This window comes from Eulemur rufifrons, chromosome 6 (genome assembly GCF_041146395.1).
Source record: "Eulemur rufifrons isolate Redbay chromosome 6, OSU_ERuf_1, whole genome shotgun sequence".
Classification (NCBI taxonomy): Eukaryota; Metazoa; Chordata; class Mammalia; order Primates; family Lemuridae; genus Eulemur; species Eulemur rufifrons.
In genome coordinates this window covers 3919991-3940551 of record NC_090988.1, presented here as the reverse complement: position 1 = coordinate 3940551, position 20561 = coordinate 3919991, and the positions used below count along the sequence as shown (strand labels likewise).

The 20561-nt window shown below is 55.7% G+C and overlaps 1 protein-coding gene across 1 annotated transcript in view; it reads right to left on the bottom strand.

Moving 5' to 3' along the window:
- Window positions 1-9011: 9011 nt before the first annotated feature.
- Window positions 9012-20561, bottom strand: part of KIRREL3 (kirre like nephrin family adhesion molecule 3) — a 108935-nt gene continuing 97385 nt past the window's right edge. Inside the window, exons 11-16 of the mRNA XM_069468644.1 lie at window positions 19484-19682; window positions 17982-18017; window positions 14436-14618; window positions 13054-13163; window positions 10012-10098; window positions 9012-9455 (exon numbers count right to left, since the gene is read on the bottom strand). Coding sequence (XP_069324745.1) covers window positions 9012-9455; window positions 10012-10098; window positions 13054-13163; window positions 14436-14618; window positions 17982-18017; window positions 19484-19682 — 1059 coding nt within the window. The remainder of the gene's footprint in view (window positions 9456-10011; window positions 10099-13053; window positions 13164-14435; window positions 14619-17981; window positions 18018-19483; window positions 19683-20561) is intronic.

The window sequence follows — 20561 nt, the reverse complement described above, 5'->3', positions numbered from 1 at the left end:
GCAGCTGTGATGCCCTGCATCCTTTTAGGTTGGGGAGGGGACAGATGGGGGGTGACAGCAGCATGGCCATTCAGGGAACAGTTGCTTCTTGAGTACAGAACAGCGCTGGGTGCCCGGCCGTGCGTCAGCCCCTGGCGTCACGGGCGAGCGAGCGGTGCCTACAGCGGGCCTGTGTGCAGACACCAGTCCTGGCTCCTGCATGCGGTTTACTTCCCAGAGGGAGGGAGGGAGGGCCGAGGGTGCCAGGTGGGGGTGGCAGGTCCTCTCCCATCTTCCTTCCTCTCTCCCTCGCCATTCTTCAGTTACCAGAATCTCATGCGTGTGTGTTTTAAGGACAGGGAGGGGTCAGACAAAGAAAGCCAAGTTTCCCTTCTCAGATTAAGGGGAACCAGAAAATGGAGTTTACGGGAGGTCCCGCCAGTGACCCAGGCTGCCAGGAGGGGTGGGCAGGGCTGGGGGGCAGTGTTGCAGGGATTTGGCAAGGCCTGCCAGTCAGTCGCCAGGCCAGGGGCCGAAACTGTTTCTTTCCTAGGTCTCTAGAATCCTAACAGCCGTGCCGTGTGCCTGTCTCTCCCGCCTTTGTTCTCCATCTTCTCAGGCCTCTGCTTAGCTGCCAGCTGGGCTTCCCGCCACCCCCACAGCTGTTCCTTCACATCTGGAGCCAGGAGAGAGAGTTGGAACTCCCTCATGGGGAATGAAACTCACAGCTGTGTTCCTGGCTAGCTTGGAAAGAGTTGCAGCCTTGAGGTTTTGAGACAAGCCAGGCTGGCCCAGGACAGATAAAGAGGGCAGTGATTTGGGAGGAACAGAGGAAGATGACACAGTTCTCGAGAGGGTGTTGGAACGGCCTTGAGAACACCCAACCTCATCTCACAGGACAGCCCTGCTCTCTCAGGCTTGGCTCCTTTGCCCACTGCTCTCCCCCTGGGGGAGGGGACTCTGAGAGCAAATAGGGCCCCAGCACCTGCACCCAAGCCCCCTTGCCTCCACAGGGGCTAGCGTTGCCTTCCAGGCTTTGTTCTGGGAGGGACCTGGCTGACTCCAACAGGGTTGTGTGAGTTGGGGTGGGGGGATGTCAGATCTGCTCACCCCCCGATGTATGCAAGGGAATGTCCACTGCCCCAGAAAGTAGCTGTCTGCACACATAATCCAGCTGTCCTGGACCGAGGCCACTGCCTGTACTGAACGTGCCCAAACTTGAGCCAGAATCCAACACGCGGGGATGGGTCAGACCATCCCCCCAAACTCCACACACACACACACACACACACACACACGAGCATGCTACATTCTCGTTGGGCTATGTTTGTGATACCGCGTGCAGACAGTCCCTGAGGATCACGTACAGAGAACACAGTGCGTGCGGGGTACACCCAGACAGACCCGCTCGCTTGGGGGCGCCCGCTGCCCCAGCAGACGGAGGCAGCGCCAAGACGAGGGCGGCTAGGCCGTCGCTGGCGCTGGCGGGGTCTTCGGCGGCGTGCTGGGGGGGGGCATGCGGGCTCTGCCGGCTGCGGGGGCGCGGCCCAGCGCCAGTCCTCACCCGGCTCGGCACTAACTCGCCGCCCCACAGCTGGGCCCCAATTCCTACGCTCTGTGACGCGGGGGCGGGTGGGTCGGCCAGTGGGGACCGCCGACCTCAGGACATCCAAGAATGGAGGTTCCCGGGTTTTACCTAGGCCGCTGGGGACGGGCCCGGGAATCTGGATTTTAACAAGCGCCCGGAACCGCTGCTCTAGTGGTCTAGGCTCTACGATCATCTCCGGGCCCCCTGTCAACCCTGCAGTCCGCTTGTGAACCCCACGCTAATCCCGGGTGCCCTTGAGCAGCGTTATGCAGGCGCACGCGCAGTGCCCTCCGGCGGGCGCGGGGGAATCGCTGTGCGCGAGTCGCTCCGCCCACGGCAGGGCGGGGCCGCGCGTGCGTGGTCCCCGCCGGCTCCGGGCTGGCCCTCGGGCCGTGGGAACGGGCGGCGGCTCTTGTAGTCCCTGTCGAGCTCTGGCCAGCTTGCCGGCCTCCGCCCGAGGCCTCTCGGGATGCTGACCTGGCGCCCGCCTCGTGCGACGCCGGCGCCTCCGTGGCAAACGGCTCAAGTTCTGGCTACGGCTGCGGAGGGATGCCTGCGGGCTGTCACGTGACTGCTTGGCTTCCCGCGGGGCGGGGCGCGCCAGCCTCGGACTGCGGGGAAGATGAGGGATCTGCCTCGATAGTTCCGACTCCGGAAGTCCAGCCCTCCTCCACACAGGGGAAACTGAGGCCCAAGGGGAGAAGGGACTCCCAGCTCGACCACCTTCCTGGGCAAGACTAGAGTTTAGGTCGTGCAGGAACCCACATTCAAATGATACTCTATATTCACATCACATGGTGTGCCATAATTTTGGACACTTCAGATTTTTATTTACACTTTCCAGGGGTATCAGTACACGCAATTTCTTTATTCCAGAGACTGTCTAGCCTACGAAAAGTTTGAGCTTGGAAGCAGTTCTGTCTGGGAGGCAGCAAGGTGTAGTGCACACAAAATACGGACGGTTCTGCTCCCTGCTCTGTCATTTAGTTAGCCCAGTAAAGCTCTGCTGCATCCGGAAAATGGTGATGATGCATGCCTATCTCACAACGAGGTGTGAAAGATCTAATGGGAATATGGTCGTGGAAACATTTCGTAGGTTGTAAAGTGTGATATCAGTGTTAGACTGGAAAGCTGCCTTGCATGATGGAAAATACTGGAGAGGGTATGAAGCAGGTGGAGTACATTTGTAGGGCCAAATAGTTGCCCAGGTAGTGAGTAACATGGCTGGTTACAAAAACCTCTTTGTCTTCAAATCACCCACGAGCTAAGTGGGGAAGGTAAGACATCATTGAAATGACTCAAACAATGAACAAACTGCTCTCTAGCAGTGGTTTTCAAGCTGAAGTCAGACATCTTTAGGGGTTTTTGAGAAAGGTTTCTTGGGAGACATCCATTTCAATGAAATGTAGCATACCACAGTAGGTTCCCAAAGGTTGAGTAGTACAACCTCAGAGTTGGTAAGCTCTCCTCTAAACCCTCTGACCTTTTTGAAATCTTGATTATAGTTTCAGAAAACTATTTGTTAGTTTTGAACATTCCCATGGTTCTGTACCAGACATGCTTCCAAGAAATCAGATCTTCTTTCCAATTTAAAAGTTTAAGGAGGGGTATGGTGTATGTCTGTGTGTCTGTAGTCACAGCCAGTTTTCCTACCCAGTTCTTTCTCAATGAGTTTACCTCTCTTGTTAGAGATCTTTGGGATCCGGCACCCAAGAAATAAGGGAGATCAACTTTGAGTCTTACTAGATGACAGATTTGGAAGAAGCCCAAATGTATTGGAAGAATAGCAGTTAGAGAGCTTCTTCACTTAAAGGGACCACAGAGAGTGGGAAGCAGGTGGGACAGACCATAGTGCTCAGAGAGTTAGTGCAAAAGGGTTTGACAGAAGTTTTTAGGGAAAAATCAACTTTGGGAAAGGCAGGTGCTGTTTCCCCATTTCAGGTTCCCAGGGAAGGCTAACAATTTAAACACTTAACCTCTGAACAGAGGCGTAGCTTCCTCTGGAGAGTCTTGGGAGGCTGGGACGGTGGTGTTGCGTGGGGAGAATGAGAGGAGGCTGGGATGTTGATGCAGCCCTAGGGGGTGGAAGTTGGAATCACTGCATTGAGCTCTTCCAGAACCATCCATCATTCTGAGGCTCCCCAACACTATGTACATACATCACCAACTTTAACACTTAGGGAGCGACTTCACTTGCTTAAAAATGTGTTTCTCTCCTTAGTAAGCATATAGCTCTCTACTTGAGGAAAAAACATACCAAGAGTACAAGTTGGAGTCTGGTAAGGAGATTCCTTCCAGTTCTGTGCTCACGTTTCCTCTGTGGATTTACGTTGCACTGATGTAGTGCTTGCATGGCAGGAGAGCTAGAGAGACTTTTTAATTAAAAGTCAAATAGGAAGTCCTTATCTGAAAATTCTGCTTTAGAAGTCCTGAATCCTTATCTATATCAAGTTATCTCTGCTTGCCTTCTTCTTTTAGTGTTTCTCTCAAATGCAATGCCCGTTAGTGTCGTGAATATGCTTTCTAGTCCTTACACAGCAGAGCCCTGGGCCTTTCATTTCCTTGCAGAGGTGAAGGTGATGTCTTTCACTTAGTCCACCTGAACTTGTCTTTGCCTAATTGTAGATGACCTTTAGGGCTGCGGTCCCCAACTGCCCCCCCACCCCATCCCCGTCTGTGGAAAAATTGTCTTCCATGAAACTGATCCCTGGTGCCAAAAAGGTTGGGGACCGCTGCTTTAGGGGATTTGAATCCTTTCCTATATTCAACTCCTATCCTGAGTAGTAGTTTTTCTCCTGCACAATTAGGAATAGATTTCAGAGAAACTCCATTTAAGATCCCAATTTTCCCAATGAAGATCTGGACTTCCTGAGACTTCACTTACCTCCTTTTCGAACGTTAATACTTTAGATCCACCATAAAGAAGACAATTATAAAGAAGCGTTCTTTGAATGTTCTCATAGCATTCCAAGATATTGCCAAGGGCCATAAGGTTAAGGAGCAGAGGAAGGAAATGCTTTTGCTTGTCTGGTATTCTCCAGTCCGGGAGCTCAAGGAAGCCTGCTGCCCAGGGGTTGAGGACGTCCCGGCCCTGTGGGTGGGCTGAGTGGACTGTCCCACAGAAGCACATTGGGAACATGGAGGGGCAGGCAGATTCTGGCAGAGGCATAAATATAACCAGGGAGGGAGACCACAATTCGACGACCTATCTTGTGAATGGTCTGTGTTCACACAAGGCCTTTTAAAGATGAGGGCTGTTGTGGCAGAAAAACTGCAGGGCTTGTGTTGTAGTAATGAGAGCTTTCGGTGTACGTCAGAGGCCTCGCCATTAGAGAGGGGGAAGTGGGCCAAGGAAGAACAGCAGTTAGAGAGGGAAAGAACCGATGGTCCTACGGCAAACATGGACTCATCCAGGAGAATAATTCCTTACTTTTGGAAAGAAGAGTAGCTTGGAATTTTCTCACTTTTCCCAGTTGGTGACCTGGTTAGGAAGATTGGAACACAGAGGGTTGGGGAAAGGATGATTGAGGCCTGCTGGAAGTGAGAAGCCACTGTCAGCAAGACGGCGCTTCTCAGCGACCCCTGAGTTTGCTGCAGTTTTGATGTGAAAGCTGCAAATAACTGGTATGTGGTTACAGCTCCTAAAAACAGCTCAGATAAGAGGCTTTTAAAAGACCTTTTTAAAGGGGAAGTAAAAGTCAAGATTTCGTTTAGATGTCGTTGGCTGAAATCTAAAGGTTTGTTTCTTTAGGCACACCAAGTGGTATTTTAAATAAACGTCTATGTGAATTAAGATAGTTGTTATTTAAATATTTATATTTTTATTTTAATAACGAGTGTTTTATAGGGAAAATTCCTAGGGAAGGTCGCAGCACTCCACTGCATCTTTTCCTTTCTGGGGCCATCACAGACCACGCACAGGAAACCTGGGAAGAGTGGGTCAAGCCTGCGGTGTGTGCCTTGCGGCTTCGGCTGGCAATGGTAATACCGTAAGCAGCTCACACTCCTCTCCAGCCAGGAAGTGAGAAATGGAATTCTCCTGTTCTCCTGCTCATATTGTTTTCATTTCCTGGGTCCTTTCTGTGCTGGAAACTTAAAGGTGGCTTCGTGGCCTGTTGCTTAAGAGGATTTGTTTAAATAGGCTTTGTCAGAAACGGATTTGATGTGACATTTTAGCTCTTCATATGAGAACACTTCCTATTCCAGGGAGGTTGGAGACGTGGTAGAAATAACCCTGGCCTTTGCAGACTGATAGTGGGCTGAGAATTAGAAACTGGGCTCCCATCCAGTGCCTCTGAGCCAATAATGAAGTTTAAAGCTATCAGAAAACTGGATCCTGGCCTTGCTAGGGGTGGGGGTGATTTGATACACAGCATAGCTTTGTTTCCCAGGGAGCTGTGGTCTTTCTAGGTCATTTGGGGACTTAAAGTGGAGGATGCCAGTCCTCCCTTCCCAGAGGAGCTGAGGCTTGTCCTTGCCCAGCCTGCCCCAGAGTGGGCACTGGCAGATGGCCACTTGCATCCAGATTCTAGGATGAGAGTAGCCTTGTGTTTGCACTGTAGGATGGAAACATCCTGTAGTGGAAATCACGTGCATTTAAATCTCATGTTTGCCACTTGTTAGGTCTTGATCTTGGGCAAGTCTTGTGCCGCCTTTAAGCCTAATTCCCACATCTGTAAAATGGTGATACTTTGTAGAATTGTGAAGATTAAGTAAGATTACAAATGTGGAGCACTCATTTTATTTAATGTGCGATCACCTACAGGGCAATTCAGGGCTTCCCACTGCCTTTTTCTTTTTCCAAAAAAAAAAAAAAAGCTCCCTTTATCAGCTTTTCTGCATCCTCACTCCTTTGTGAGAAGGAGCTAGGGCTGGAGACAGCTGAAGGATGCACATAGCTCAGTCTGGCTCCTTCTCAATGCTCCAGAGTCCCCAGTTCCCCCTGATTTTTTCCCTCCATGCTGTTCTGTCTCACAAAGACTGCACTTGTGCCCTCCTGTCCCTTTGGTGGTTCTTTGCTGTATGTGAGCACTGGAGAGAGCCCAGAGGGTTGGGCACTGTATAGCCCAGTCTTTGCCACTGTCCTGGTGCTCTCTGCTCAGCTTCCGTGCCAGTCCACATTCTTACCCTGGGAGTGATCAGGGCCCAGGAGGAAGCTCATTCTGTTCTACAGGAGAGCAGATTTCTTCCCTTTTCTTCTGGTTGTTCTGTTATAACCTTGCGTTCCAGGAAAGAATGGGCACCTTTATCCTATTAGCTCTGTGGGTGGAGGGACGGGGATAGGGACAAGGAGCAAGGCAGGCTGTGGTGAGGATTAAGGGGTAGACTGTCCCCTCTCCAAGGTGGGGAAGACCAGGAGAAATTAGTGGACAAATCCTCTTAAGTCATCTTCTTTCTTATTCTAGCATGCCAAGGCATTTTGCATATGGTCTCGGCTACTCTTCCCTGTTGGCAAAGGGAAAACATCTATGGGAAGAGGGAAACCTTGCTGTGATTAACCTAAAGAGGGCAGGGCCAACATCCTGGCATCTGTGCCAGGCCAGAATGGTTCCAAGAACAGGATGTGGGGTGGGGATGTACAATCTCATTTCTGACCAGTGTTTACTCCCCTGGGCTTCGGGGCCAGGAAGGAAGATATCCAGGGAACTGGGGAACTTTGAAGCACTGGGAAATGTGGTCAAAGCAAAAAATCCCTCTGAGTGGAGGAGCTATGAAGGCTATGCATACAATCTGGGGATTGGGCCCCTCAAGGAACCAGTGTCTGGAAAGAAGCACAAACGTGTGTGATAAAGGTTTCCGTGATGGGTAAGGGACTACCGGGAAAAAATTGGAGAAGAAAAGTCTAAAACTGATGGGGAAGCTCCAACCTTAGGGACAATTTGGGTTCTTCGAAGTTCCACTTGAATCCCTGAACTAGTGTTCTCACTTGGCCGTTTTTCTACCCGTCTGCCATGCCTACACCCAGCTGCCGCCCAGCAAAGCCATTCTCAGAACACCGAGTCTCATGTTAGAGCGTTAGGTGCTTTGTGGTCTGGACTCCTCCAAGAGGCACTCCTCCTCTGAGCCTCTAGTGGAGGGAACTTTCCCTGCAGAATATTGCTGAGAGAAAAGGCCCAGAAGGACCTGGCCAATGTCCAGTCTGACCACTTTGCCTCTGAGCTGTATTCGGCGTGAGTCAGGTGGTTGGTGAGTCCTGTCTTTGCATATCCTCCGGGTTGGGCCCAGCCACAAAGGAGAGGAGTCTTCCTGTGGGTTTTATTGCCACCATGGCCAGAACTGTCAACTGCCTGCCTTGTCTAGGAAAACTGAGTCCAAGAAGGGCAAACACCTGGGCTTCCCAAACACACTCTGAGTGCTTGGGCTCTTCCTGCGGCTCTGCAGGAACAAGAGGACAGAATGGACTTGTCAGAGTGATGGCCCTAGCGTTTATTCTCAGGTGGTGAACAGGAGGGTGAAGAGATACTTTCTCTCTTGCTCATGGAGCCTTACTGAAGACAGGGTCATCATCCTTGTGTTCGTCAGCTGAGAACGTGTGTCTCGCCGTCTTAAAGACCTGACCTCCGGGCCCCTCGAATCTGACACCTCCCAGGAAACACTCTGCATAACCTCAAAGAACCGGGACCAGAGAAGCTCTCACACTTCTTATATTAACCGAGCTTGTGCTGAGGGGGAGGAGCGGAGTACACAAAGCAGGAGGGTGAGTGAGGAGGCTCTGAAGCACACAGCCTAGCCGGGGCGTGCTGGGCAAGGTTTTCCCCAAGTACGCACACTCTCCCTCATTCCTTTCTTCCCCCTCCCAGTGCTCCAGGCTGCAGTTGGGCCAGTCCCACCTTAGAGTTCAGAGGTATCAAGTCCAAGGACAGAACCGTAAGAGTATGGACACAAAACACCAAACAAATTGGGGGTGGGCTCTGGCTAGCGTGACGAGAGACATGCCCCTTTGGCCAGGGCCATTTCTGGCTTCTCAGCCTCCAAGGTATGTGCTGTGAGCAGCAGGGGAGCCCAGGTCTCTGGGGCAACTTGGTGCTGGGCAGAACTCCCTCCCTCCCCAGGGCTGGACTGGAGCACAGGCACAGGGATAGGGCCCCGGGGAGACCGGAGAGTGGTCGGCAGTTTCATGAAAGCAAAGTTACAGCTGCCACTTGTGCCTGTGGGAGGAGCAGGTGGAGAGGGGCCTCCAGGAGAGGGCTGGGGACAAGGGTGTCCAGCGCTAAGCACACTCACTTGGCTGCATCCTCTGTGTGTCCCCATCCGCCTGCCTCCGGCGCACTGCAGCTGGGACCGGGTTTGTGCTTGGTTAGAGCTGCAAAGGAGAGTGGTGGCAGAAACGCTGGGGGGTGTCTGGAGGTGGCAAGTTCTGGGGTCCTCTGCAAAGCACCCCTAGTGCCTGGAGACCCAGAATAGTGCCCTCTTCCCGGCCGGTCCCCACCCGTGTGTATGATCCTCAGACGTGGGTCTGCATCCGCCGCTGTAGGGGCCGGCTGGGGTCGGAGTTCTGCGAAGAGGACTGGGAATGGTGGGAAGAGGAGGCAGAGGCCTTGCTGGCCTTGTCGAACTGCACATAGCCGTCCTGCTTGCCGCTGCTGCTGACGCTGCTGTCACACTGCGTGTCCAGGAAGGAGCTGCTGTCGCTGAGGGAGCCCCTCTGGAACTCCCGCTCGCAGAGCTCGATGGAGGAGCTGCCCATGCCCAGCACGAACCTCTGCCCGTAGTCGTAGAGGCGGCCCTGGCCACTCAGGGTGCTGTAGATGTTGGTGAAGGACATGCCCGTGGGCACACGCTGCTTGGCCGCAGGACGCAGGTCTGGCTGACAGCTGGAGAGGGAGATGGTCGGGGTGGAGTGGTGCTCTTTGAAGGTGTTGACACTGTAGTAGCCGTTGGTGGGGTCCTGGGGGGGCAAGAGCGACAGGGCATCACCCGGTGCAGCCTTCCCGGTGCTGCCTCCCGCAGGGAGGGGCGAGGCAGAGGAAGGGGACCACCCGGGAGGGGACAGTGCGGGCTGTGGGCGGCAGGTGAGCAGGGACCCAGGCGCAGAGGGCTGGCCGGTCCGGGGCGGCAGGCAGGGGTGAGGGCTGGTGGGAGGCAAGCAGGAGCTCTGGCCCGGGTCTGTGTCAGGGCAGTGCGAAATCATTTGAAAACCAGATTTTGATTGTTTTTTGTTTTTATCCAGGACAGGGTTGCATAATTTTGAAATCTAGGTGTGAGGAGGCTGTGGGAGAGAATCGTGGGGACCCAGCCTTAGCGCTCTCAGTGCTGGGGTGGAGAAGGCAGGTGCTTCGGGCGCAGAGTGTCCCACCTTAGGGTGGGCGGGCACGTGTCCCCAGGCTGCCTCTGGCCCTCCTCTTCTCCTGTTTGCTGCCGTTCTTTCATGGATTTGGGGATTGGCCCATCAGAGCTGGAGACAGAGCCCGTGGCTGCGTCTTACAACCTGTGGCTCGTCTTACCTTCAGGTTCTGAAACTCTTTTTCTTCTTCTTTGAGGACCTCCAGCTGCTTCAGTACTGAGTCTTGTTGGAATTCACCCCGGTCCATCTACAATGCAAAACGGCTGCTCAGTGGAGAGGAGGTGGGCTAACCTCCACTTTCCCCAAGGAAAAGATGGGGACATAAACTCAAAAGATTGCCGTATGTCCCCCCCCCCCCCCACCCTCGCTGCCTGGGCCACAGAAGGCAAGGAGCAGAGTCAGAGTCGGTTCCTGGACTCCTGTGCTAAGAGACAGGCAGGCATGGGGGGGCGGGTGGACAGGGTGCGGGCAGGTCTCTGAGGCCACACTTTCTGCGCCTGGGCCGGGGCATTACCTTGAGAAATCTCACATTCAATTCAATTCATTGAGCATTTATTACAAATCCCGGCCAGGCACTGTGCCAGGGCCAGGGGTACACAGATGAAGACACATTAAGATGCAGCTCTGCTCCGCAGGGAGACAGACCTGTGGGTAAGTGTGTACAGAGCAGCAACCCCTGGGCACCCACTCTGGGTGTCCCTCAGCCAGTGCCAGGGCCTGGTGAAGGCCTTGAGAAGGAATCACAAGGGATGACCGCATGTGAGGCCACACCTGTTATCCACAGCAGTGGCTTGGATGCACTGAGAAGTTAGCTGCCTCACTGGGTGCCAAGCAGCCCGAGGGCACGGGTCACTTCTTTCTCTTGGGTCTCTAGCACACCTGGTCCAGTGCTTTGCACGTGTGGTCACCGACCAAAATGCCTTTGGAGTAGAATCTCTTACTCTTATTCATCCATGTCTAGCACAGTGCCTGACACACAGCAGGGCTGTTCCAAATGTTATGTTTATGTGGAGTGAATGGATCAGTGGCTTAGCTCTCAATTACTGAACATTAAGATAGTCACAGGGTATAAGAGGAACAAAGCACACCCCCACACACCGCGGCACACGAGTCACTCAGTGGCCACAGTGATGCTCAGCCTGTGCCACGCACCTCGGCTCAGTCATGCGAGCCGGCCCAGGGCTCTGTTCGCTGGGCTGGGTGGTTGTTTCTCCCTTGCAACTTGTCTTCCTCATCTCTTTTGGAGCTCCAGGGAATCCGCCAAACTGTTTCATTTGCCAGTAAATGCTCTGGCTCTCTCTGGGGTGGAGTCCTTCTTTCCTACCAAATTCAACCCCTAAGCTGCCTCTCCTTGGTGAAGGGCCCTCTCAGGGCCGGGGGTGACGGAGTTGGGGAGTGCAGATCTCCCTGGGGGAGGCTTAGCCACGGAGCCCTGAGCAAGTCCCTTCTGCCAGTTGGCCCCTGCTCTCACCTGCCTGCTGAGCGCCCGCACCCGTTCTGCGGGTCTGGGCTGGGTGGTGTGGAGACTCCGAGGCGAACAGGGCAGGAGGGAATTCAAGGGTGGGATGAAGGACAGACCTGCGGAAGCTTATGTGCGGAGACATTCCTCCCTTCTCAGGTCTAGGCTGCAGCTTCCTCCCTTGTAAAACTAGACACTCTGCACCAGGCACTATGTCAGGCCCCGGGGAACCCGAAAAGTAGATGCAGGAACGTGACCTTTGCCCTTGAGGAGCCCTGGGATCATCAGGGAGGCTGGCGTGTAATTAGAGGAATGCACTATAAAAGAGGCGTATGCAGAGTGTTTCGGGAGAGCAGAGAGTGCACAGCTCTGCTTGCAGGAGAGGGACAAGCACAGAAAATTATGGAGTTGACATTTGAGTTGATTCTTACAGGAGAACGTGAAATTCAACAGACAAAATCAACAGGCCGAGGGGACAGCCCAGCACAGGCCTTCGCGGTATGCGAGACCTGAAGGCCGGGAACCACAAGCTCCGCGGTGTGTCTGGAGGCAGATGTGGCTGCCGGGAGGCAGGGCTGGAAAGCCTGGCACTGAGGGCGTGGATGACCCGCTCCGCGGGACTTGCTCCACCAGACACGGAGCCACCAAGGGATTGTAAGTAGGGTAGTGACAGGATCGGATTTGCATTTTAGAGGGACTCCCTCTTCAGGGCCCTAGAGGGTGGACTGAGGAAAGTGACAGAAGCCTGGATGTTGAGATCAATGAGGAGGCTGCTGTAATGGCCCAGGGAAGGAAGGCCCCAAGTGAGGAGGTGACAGTGAAGGAGGGCGGGGCACATGGAGTGGAGTTGACGGAACCTGAAAATCGACTGGATAGAGAAATAGTGGCAGAGGGAAAAGTCAGTTCAATTCAGCAAACATTTGGGAGCTTCTGCCAGGCAGCCCCGGGGACGAGCCCGGCGGCGGCTGCCGACCACTGAGCACACGAGCAGCTGACGTCTGCTGAGCGCTGTGATCCACAGGCTCCAAGCTCTTTAGGGTTTGACCCATTTGACCCTCACCTGGGCCCTGTGCGCGTTACCTTCATTTCATAGATGGAGACACCGAGGCACAGAGAGGCCTGTGCTCTTTACCCTTGCTCTGCTGCTGCTAGTCCAGCATATGACAGCCACGGCACGGCATGCACCAGAAACTTCTAGCACAGTTGTCTGGGTTATGCTGGGACAGCTGGGTGAACCATGGCCCAAACGTGGGGATCGGGAAATGGTGCGGGAGATGTCATGAGTTTGCTTCTGGTGAGTAACCCAGTTCCCAAGGAGGAGCCTATGCCTCTTGCCAACTTTTTTTTTTGGATGGGGAGTGGGAAGGGCATGCACTGAATATCTATTAATATAACATCTTCGTGTGTATGTGTGCAGAATTATATGTTCTATACCAACGTATTATGGCAATTTATGCATGTGTCTTTTCTCCTTATTGAATGAATAACCAGGTTCTCGGAAGGCTGGGACTGCACCTTGGACGTCCTGTGTGAGTCCCCCAGAACACCAGGCACGGCGCCGCAGGCACACGGTGTTGCTGGGTGCGCGTGTGTGCCTGGCCCATCGTGGGAACAGGAGGGCGGGGCTGCACCTTGACTGATGCTCTGCTTCTCGGAAGCATCTAGGGCATTGAGAAGCCCCAGTCCCCAAAGCTTCTGTGAACGGGGCGCTGGGTGGGGCGGGGACTAAGGCCGCGTTCTCACCATCAGCTGCTTGATGGTGGGGTGCTCTTCAGCCTCCCGACCAGAGGCAGGCTCCTTGTGGACAATTTCCACTCGGATGTCATTTTTGGCTGACACAACACCTTTGAGATCTGGACATAAAATAGGAAAATGTAGATGACAGATTCAGTTCTTAACTTCGAGATGTCAAGCTTCCCCCCCAAGCCCCACGCCTCTGCCCCAGGCCCCCAGAGTTTACCCTCCAGCCTCTGAACTCAGCAGCTCCCACTGATAGGACGTCTGGATGTGTATGCCGTGGGCTGCTTGCCCTGCTGCGTGCACCCCAGCCGTTCCCCCCCTGCCACCTGGCCACCTTGCTGAGCTCTTCAACCTATGGAATCCCCACTTCCTTCCAGAAGTCTTCTCTGGCCCACTCTACCAGGCTCTGAGGTCTCCATCCCTGGAGCCGCAAACCTCACCGTTGGGACCTTCAGGCACCCATGGCCAGCCTCCCCCCAAAGCAGAAGCTTGCACGGCACACAGTGGTCCCGCTTCTCTGTCGACACTTCTGTGATGGCGGCCCTACTACTTCTGCAGGAGGGAGCCTGTTTCTAGTTGGAGAGCTCTGTTAGAAAGTTCTTGCTAAAATACGCTCCCCTCTAACTTCTGCTGAGAGGGTGGTGAGGGAGGTCCTGGAGCCAAGGCCGCTGGCGTGGAGTGGAAGGGGGCACACAGCTTTGGTCCACCTGTGAGGGCTGCCAAGGGGAGGAGGGAGCAGCCTGATTCCGGTGATTCATTTTGTGCGTCAGGCTCACAGATGTTAGGGCCGGGCGAGGTCATAAAGCCACATCAGCCGCCCTTTGATTACTGCGAATGAGGAAGGCAAGGCCAGGAGTAGCTGTGGCCCGCTCAGGGCTGCGCGGTAGCAGAGGCGGGACGGGGAGACTGTCTCCATCGTCTCACTGCTCCGCCATCCCATCTCACCCTTGCACGCGTCTGTCCCACGCAACGCCAGAGCTGTGCCCGGTACGGAAACCCTGCGTACACGCAGTCCTTCAAGAGCACACAAACACTAGCGTTTTATTGCTAATGACTGAAGACCTTTAGAAGTTTGCTTAAAGCAATTCCTTGAATGCTTTTTTTCCCCGTGTGGGTGATCGGCCTTTCTGGTTAGACTAGCAGCTCTGGCAGAGCAAGAATCAAACTGCCTCTTTTCTCCCTGGACGTCTACACCGTCCCCAACCGACAGTGCTACACGCGTTCAACCCAGGGCTGGCTGAATGCCCTGCAGACGGACTTCAGTCTGGTCCCCGTTAACACTAGCTGAGTGCCCACTCTGCCAGGCGCCACGTGCGGCAGACCCAGTCCCTGCCCCAGGAGCCCACAGCACTATGAGGGCCCCTGTTTGTGGTACTCCTGCTTACTTGCTCTCCGGGGCAGCCTAAGCCTGGCCTTTTTCTCTGTCCCCCTCCCTGAGATCCCGGGTCTCCCTCCCGTACTTCTCTGGGAACGGGCACAGCAGAAGGCCACGATGGTTGCCATAAGGACGAGGAAGGCCACGCCAGCTCCTACGGCCACCCCGATGATGACAGCCATCGGCACGGACTCTGTGGGAGAGAAGGGCACAGCTGATGCGGGATGGGGGACAGCCCACTGTCCCCCCAGAACTCACCCAGTTCCCTCGGGTGCAGCCCCTGCCATGTGGGCCCCTCCTGGGAAATGCCTTGGTGGGGCCTGGGCGGGCACAGGCAGAGTCCCGCAGGGGTCAGTTCTAGGTGGGACTGCAAAGGCTGGGCTGGAGGACACTGGGTGGGGTGGGTGGAGGAGCGGGCAGGGAGGGGCAGGGGCAGGGCAGAGAAGGAGAGCGGGGCAGGCGGACACAGAGAAGGGAGGGCTGGGGAGAGGAACACCAGAAGTGAGGGCGAGGCTGGCACAGTTGAGCTCTCTCTGGCATTAAACAGGAATGCTCTATCATGCAGCGGCTGGTGCGTCAGAAGTCCTGGCATTCCTTTGAAAAGGGTCACTGCCCTGGTTCATTGGGTTTGTTCCTTCCTTCTCTTCCGTTTCCCAGGTGCACAGGGGCACACACGGATGACCGGTTCCTAGACAGGTTTCAGTCCGGGCAGCTGCCCCTGGGCCTGCTGGGCATCAGGGCCTGTAGCCGCAGGTTTCCAGGTCTCCAAGGCAGGGGAGCAGGGTCACAGCTCCCTACGGCCACCTCTCTAGGGACCCCCTTGGCCCCCCGGGCCTGCTGCTTCTCCCTCTAGGCAGCCCTCTGAGCATCCCCGCACCCCTCCCAGCGAGAGGCTGGCACCGCAGCGGGCAAGGCCTGCTCCCTGCTAAGTCTCCGCAGTCTGACTCCCGCCCTGGCTGGGGGTGGGGGGTGGGGAGGGTGATCTTCCAGACAGCTCCGGCCCTCCTGTGGTTGCACACCGGGCTGAGCACATGGTCTGGAGCCCCGAAGAGTCCGTCAGGAACGGAACTACAGAATGCTGGGAAGGCCCCCACCAAGGCCAAACTTTCCATTTTACAGATAGAGACACTGAGGTCCAGAGGAGTCAAGTGACTTGGCCAAGGACACACAGCTGCTGTAGAGCCAAGGTAAATCCAGGCCTCCTCTCACTGCCCCACCCCCCACTCACCCACTCCCACCCCACCCAGCTCCGCCGTCCTCTGTGTCCCATGGCATCTTCCAAATGCCACAAGCTCTGGACAGCCCAGACTGCCATTGCTTGAGTCCGGGCTCCATCACTTCTTCTGAGCAGCTAACTTTACCTCTTGTATCTATAAAATGAGGCTAACAATAGTGGCCATTTCTGAGGGCTGTTATGGGGTTTAGCTGAGCGATGTGGGTAGAGGCCTCGGAGCAGAGTCTGGCACCCAGCCCCGGTCAGTGTTTGCTCCTGTTGCTGCATGGGAAGGGGCCACTGCAGCACCTTAAAGGCGAGGAAAGTTCCTTTTAAAGACTGAGCCCCTCCCCACCTGCCCACATTCTTTAGCGGCTGGCTGGAGGGTGGCGAGGCATTTGTTCTAGGGCTGTGGGTTACTTCTCCTTGCTGTTTTCTTTAAAGAGACAGAGAGAGGAAGAAAGCCTCCAACCCTGGGCTCTGGAGATGCTGGGGGAGGAGCTGTCAGTGGGCGGACAGCCATCTGCCCCTGCGGCAGGGAGCTGGCACCCTTGGTTGGCATCGTTGGTGGCCGTGCTGGTACATCCCTTTGCCACCCCAGGACTTGCACACTAACTCAATCACTGCCTACCTGTTGGCGGCCAAGACCACTGCAGGGTGACAGGGGAGGGGCCAAGAGGAGGTGGGGTGGCACACACTCGGGGATTGAAGATGGGAGGTGTCTGGGTTGGTCCCACAGTCGGGACTGAGGAAGGGACTGGACCGAGGTTGGGGTTGCTTTGACACACAGACAATCCCGTCTCTAGGTCTGAGCTCCACGGGGAAAGAAAAACTGCTTTAGAAGCTCACTGGTTCTAAGCTTTTGAACTCGACTCATTTGGGTTTGATTTAGTTTCTCCTCAGAGTCCTGCTAAGTTTTCTTGGAAAAACTCAAGGCCTGCCTCAGCCGACCTGAGTCAAAGCAGACGATGGAAGGTTCCTAAACACCTCCGGGCCTCAGCGACTCATCTGCCAACCTAGAGAGCTGGGGCGGCCGTGTCCACGGTGCCTTCCGACCCCGCGTCCTGCATGACCCTTTCCCTGAGTTGCTACCAGCTGGGGAGGAGCGCCATCGTAGTGGGACAGTGGTCCTCAGGCAGGAGGGTAGGGGCAGAGGCGAGGGGGACCCCTGGGGACAAGTGGACCCAGGGCGGCACCCTTCGCGGCTCCCAGCCTGCCTGTGTGTGTTCCCTCCTTGCCTGGCCTCCCGAGCTCTGGCCTGGGCCGCCTGTGCAGGCCGCTCCCCCTAAGAACAGAGCATCCCTCCCGTGTTCCCTGGGCCGTGTCCCTGCTCAGCCTCCTCTCCATCCAAGGAGGTGGATTGGGCATGAGGGCCTCAGCCACCAAGGGAGGAGGGTGTCGGGGGGCTCCGGACGAGTGTGAGCAGATAAACATGAAATGGAGAGGGGGAGGGGAATGCCACTCCTCAGCACCCGGCTGGCCCATGAGGGGACTCAGGGAGAACACAGCACGAGGATGACAACTGTCTGGGTTGCCTCTGCGTGGGCTGCAGGGCCTCTGGGAGCAGGGCTGTGCCCTGGGCTGGTGCTCCGATGGGGGCATGTCTGCCCAGAGGGAAGGGGGCCCCACATGGAGTTTGTTGAAGAAGGTGACACGGGCAGGGGCCAGCATGGCAGGAGAACTGGGACAGAGGACCCCTCAAGTCTCCAGCGTGGCTTGCTTGGCCCTGTAGAGTCTGGCTGGCTGTGTCCTGATTCTCCTTCCTGGTTTTCTGCTTGGGGGTGGGGCAATCGTGTCCTGTGAGTCCCGAGACAGAGCAGCTCAACCCAGGCATCATCCTGAGGACCACTTTGCTGCCGGGCGCCTGGGGAGGGAGGCACTTCCACGGGGCCGGCAGGGAGTGGGGAGGCGCAGCGGCAAGCATGGATCAGCGCAGCAGGGCTGGGGGCCAAGCCAGCGATGACACTGAGGCGGGAGCAACAGGGACAGCCTGGAGCAGACAGAGGCCGGGACAGGGGCAGCTGACCTGGAGGGCAGCAGCCAGGGATTCTGAAGAGAAGGGCTGGATGGAATGGATGGAGAGGAGCAAGAGCCAGTGTCCTGGATAGGAAGGAGCCCTGGGGCTCTGCAGCAGGCGGGAGACAGGTCTCTGGGGTCCCTGGACCCAGGCTGGCTGGGAACCCTCTCCCTGCTGCTCTGACTGCGCTAAGCCCTTGGGACGGGGGAGGGCAGAGAAGTTAGTGGCCTGCACAGGCCTCCCTGACCCCCTTTCGGGCCCCCTCCCCCACTAGCCGAGAAGTCCCTTCCCTCCACCCAGGGCAGTTCTCATTGTCTCCTTCGTACCTGCTTCCAGCCCGGCTCCCGACTTCATTTCCGAACCTGTTTGGAAATAAAGCAAGCGTCCACAGCGAGGGCCTGGCTGGCCAGGGTTGGGTGGGACTGGGGGTCGGCCACCTGGAGGGGGCTGGGGTGAGGAGCTTCCTCCTCCATCATGTCTCTGGGACCCCCAACAGATCCAGGCTAGTCCAGCTGAACTTGGAGTTCATTCAGACTGACTTAGGGACTCCAGGGGGGCGAGGGACCAGAGAGAGAAGTCGTCTCGGAGGGGAGGGGGGGTTGGGGTGAGAACATTTAAAGGGAGGTGAGGGCACCGAGGGGAAGACATGGAGGGTAGGCAACAGGGACCAGGAGGGTTTGTGATGATGTGTGGATGATATTATGCAAATTATGTGCAAAGCATTATGCAAAGCAGCGCCTACTAGGGAAGAGGTGGTGGGAGAGGCCGTGCCATTTGATCTATAGGTGCTATCACTGTGAGCCTTGTGGCCTGAGGGGCCTGGCTGGGACCACCCTTCGGGCCAGAATCTCTTGCCAGGGCCTGACAGCTTGTGGGTGGGCCTTCAGCTTGGAGGGGCAGGGACTGAGGGCTCCTGGGCAGGCTGAGCACGAATCCCTGGCCCACCCTGGCTTAGCCCTGGCTGGCAAAGGGACAAGGTCTGCATCCCATTTCGGGACCAGGCATGCTGCTGGCTGTCTTCGGAGCTTCCCTAGAACCAGGCCTCAGTGCCCTGCCGAGGCTTCCTGTCCTGGAGGCTGCACCTGAGAACTCTGAGCAGACCCCGGAGTTCTTAGCATCTCTGCCAGGAGCGGGGGCAGTGGGCACGTGGGGTCGCGGGGTGCCGAAGCTTCCTCATCCTTCCTCCCTCTTGCCCTCTGCCCAGCATTGCCCTTCCGGCAGTGTCTCCTTTGCAGTCCGTGTGTCTCCGGGGGTCAGCAAGTGGCCTGAGCCAAGCCCCCGACACCAGGGAGTGGGAGGAACAGGCCCTGCCCCTATCTTTAGGGTGGGCACCCTCCGTGGGGCTTCTGGGTGACTGGGTGGGTGTGTTGTCTTAACCGGGGCTGGCCAGGTTCTCCACATGTCCAAGCCTGCGTATCCGTGCCCAGGTATGACATCCTGCTAAGGGCACTTTGGTGGCAGACAGGGCCCACGAGGGAGGCGGAGTGCACAAAGCCAGGCCTCTGGAGGCTGCTGCAGCTCGTCCCTGTCCCGGCAACCAGCCCAGCTGGGGCTGTGGCCGCCTCTCCCTGAAACTTGCCAGTCTGAGCGGTTTTCCTCCCCTGTTTCCTGGTGGGGGCGAGTGCCCTTTATGCCTAGGGGAGCCGGGCTGAGGAAGGCAGCTGCCTGTCCAGGGCTGTGCTGCCACCAGGGAGAGCACTGTCACTTGTTCTTGGCCCCAACCCACCTCGGAGCCTCGGCTCCAGGTGCTCTGTCCCCCAGGGCCGGCTAGGCCAGGAGAGGGCCCTGCTGGCCCTGCCAGTCCCCTGGAGGCCCTGGCGGCCCTCACCTTGCTCCTTGAGCCGGATGATCTCAGTGTCAGAGCCAAAGCTGTTCCAGGCGGTGCAGTTGTAGATGGTCTGGAAGTCGGCTCGCACGATGTTGCTGATGGTCAGGGTGGAGATGACACCCTCCTCCGTGCTGATCGTCTCCACCGTGTAGCGCCCCGATGTCCCCGACTCCAGCACATTCTCCTTCCAGGACCAGGCCTGCCGGGGTGCAGAATTAGGAGGAGACCCCACCAGAGTGGGCCAAGACCACGGTTCCACCTCCCTGCTCCACATGGACATATCCAGGCTCAAGTTCATGCTCACTGCCACACACCAACATGTACACACAGGTGTGTGTGTGCACACATACACCGCATACCACAAACATACATACACATGCCGTGCACACTACAACACACACAAATACATGTCACAACACATGTACACACACCATATACATAGCCAACATACATACACATAGGTATGCACACACACACACCACAAACATGCATACACACATGTATATGCACTACCACAAACATAAACATGCATCACAACATAGGCACATACCAAGCCACATAGCACATCACACAAATGCATGCACATGTGAACATACCTTAACACATATAAATATATATAAAAGCACATGCACATCACACCACAGCATACCTCACAAACATGCATACAGACATGCATACACATGGCACACACCATAATACATGTGCCACAATACTCAAGACATCCCACGGACACATGTACACATACCACACACAGCATAATTTAACACACATCACAAGCATACATGCATGCATGTGCACACACAACACATGACACACACATCACAACACAGGTGTACATTCATATCATACCATACACATCACCACCATGCGTACATACAGGTACACATACCTTACAAACATGAGTACACACACTATGACATCCACACACAACACACCACATGCCTGCACACATAACACAAGTAAACACACCATAAACCATGTACATGTACACACACCATGACACACATACCACACACACAACACACTACACATATATACCCCTCCCAACATATGTGCATACAGTCAGCAAATGCATGTA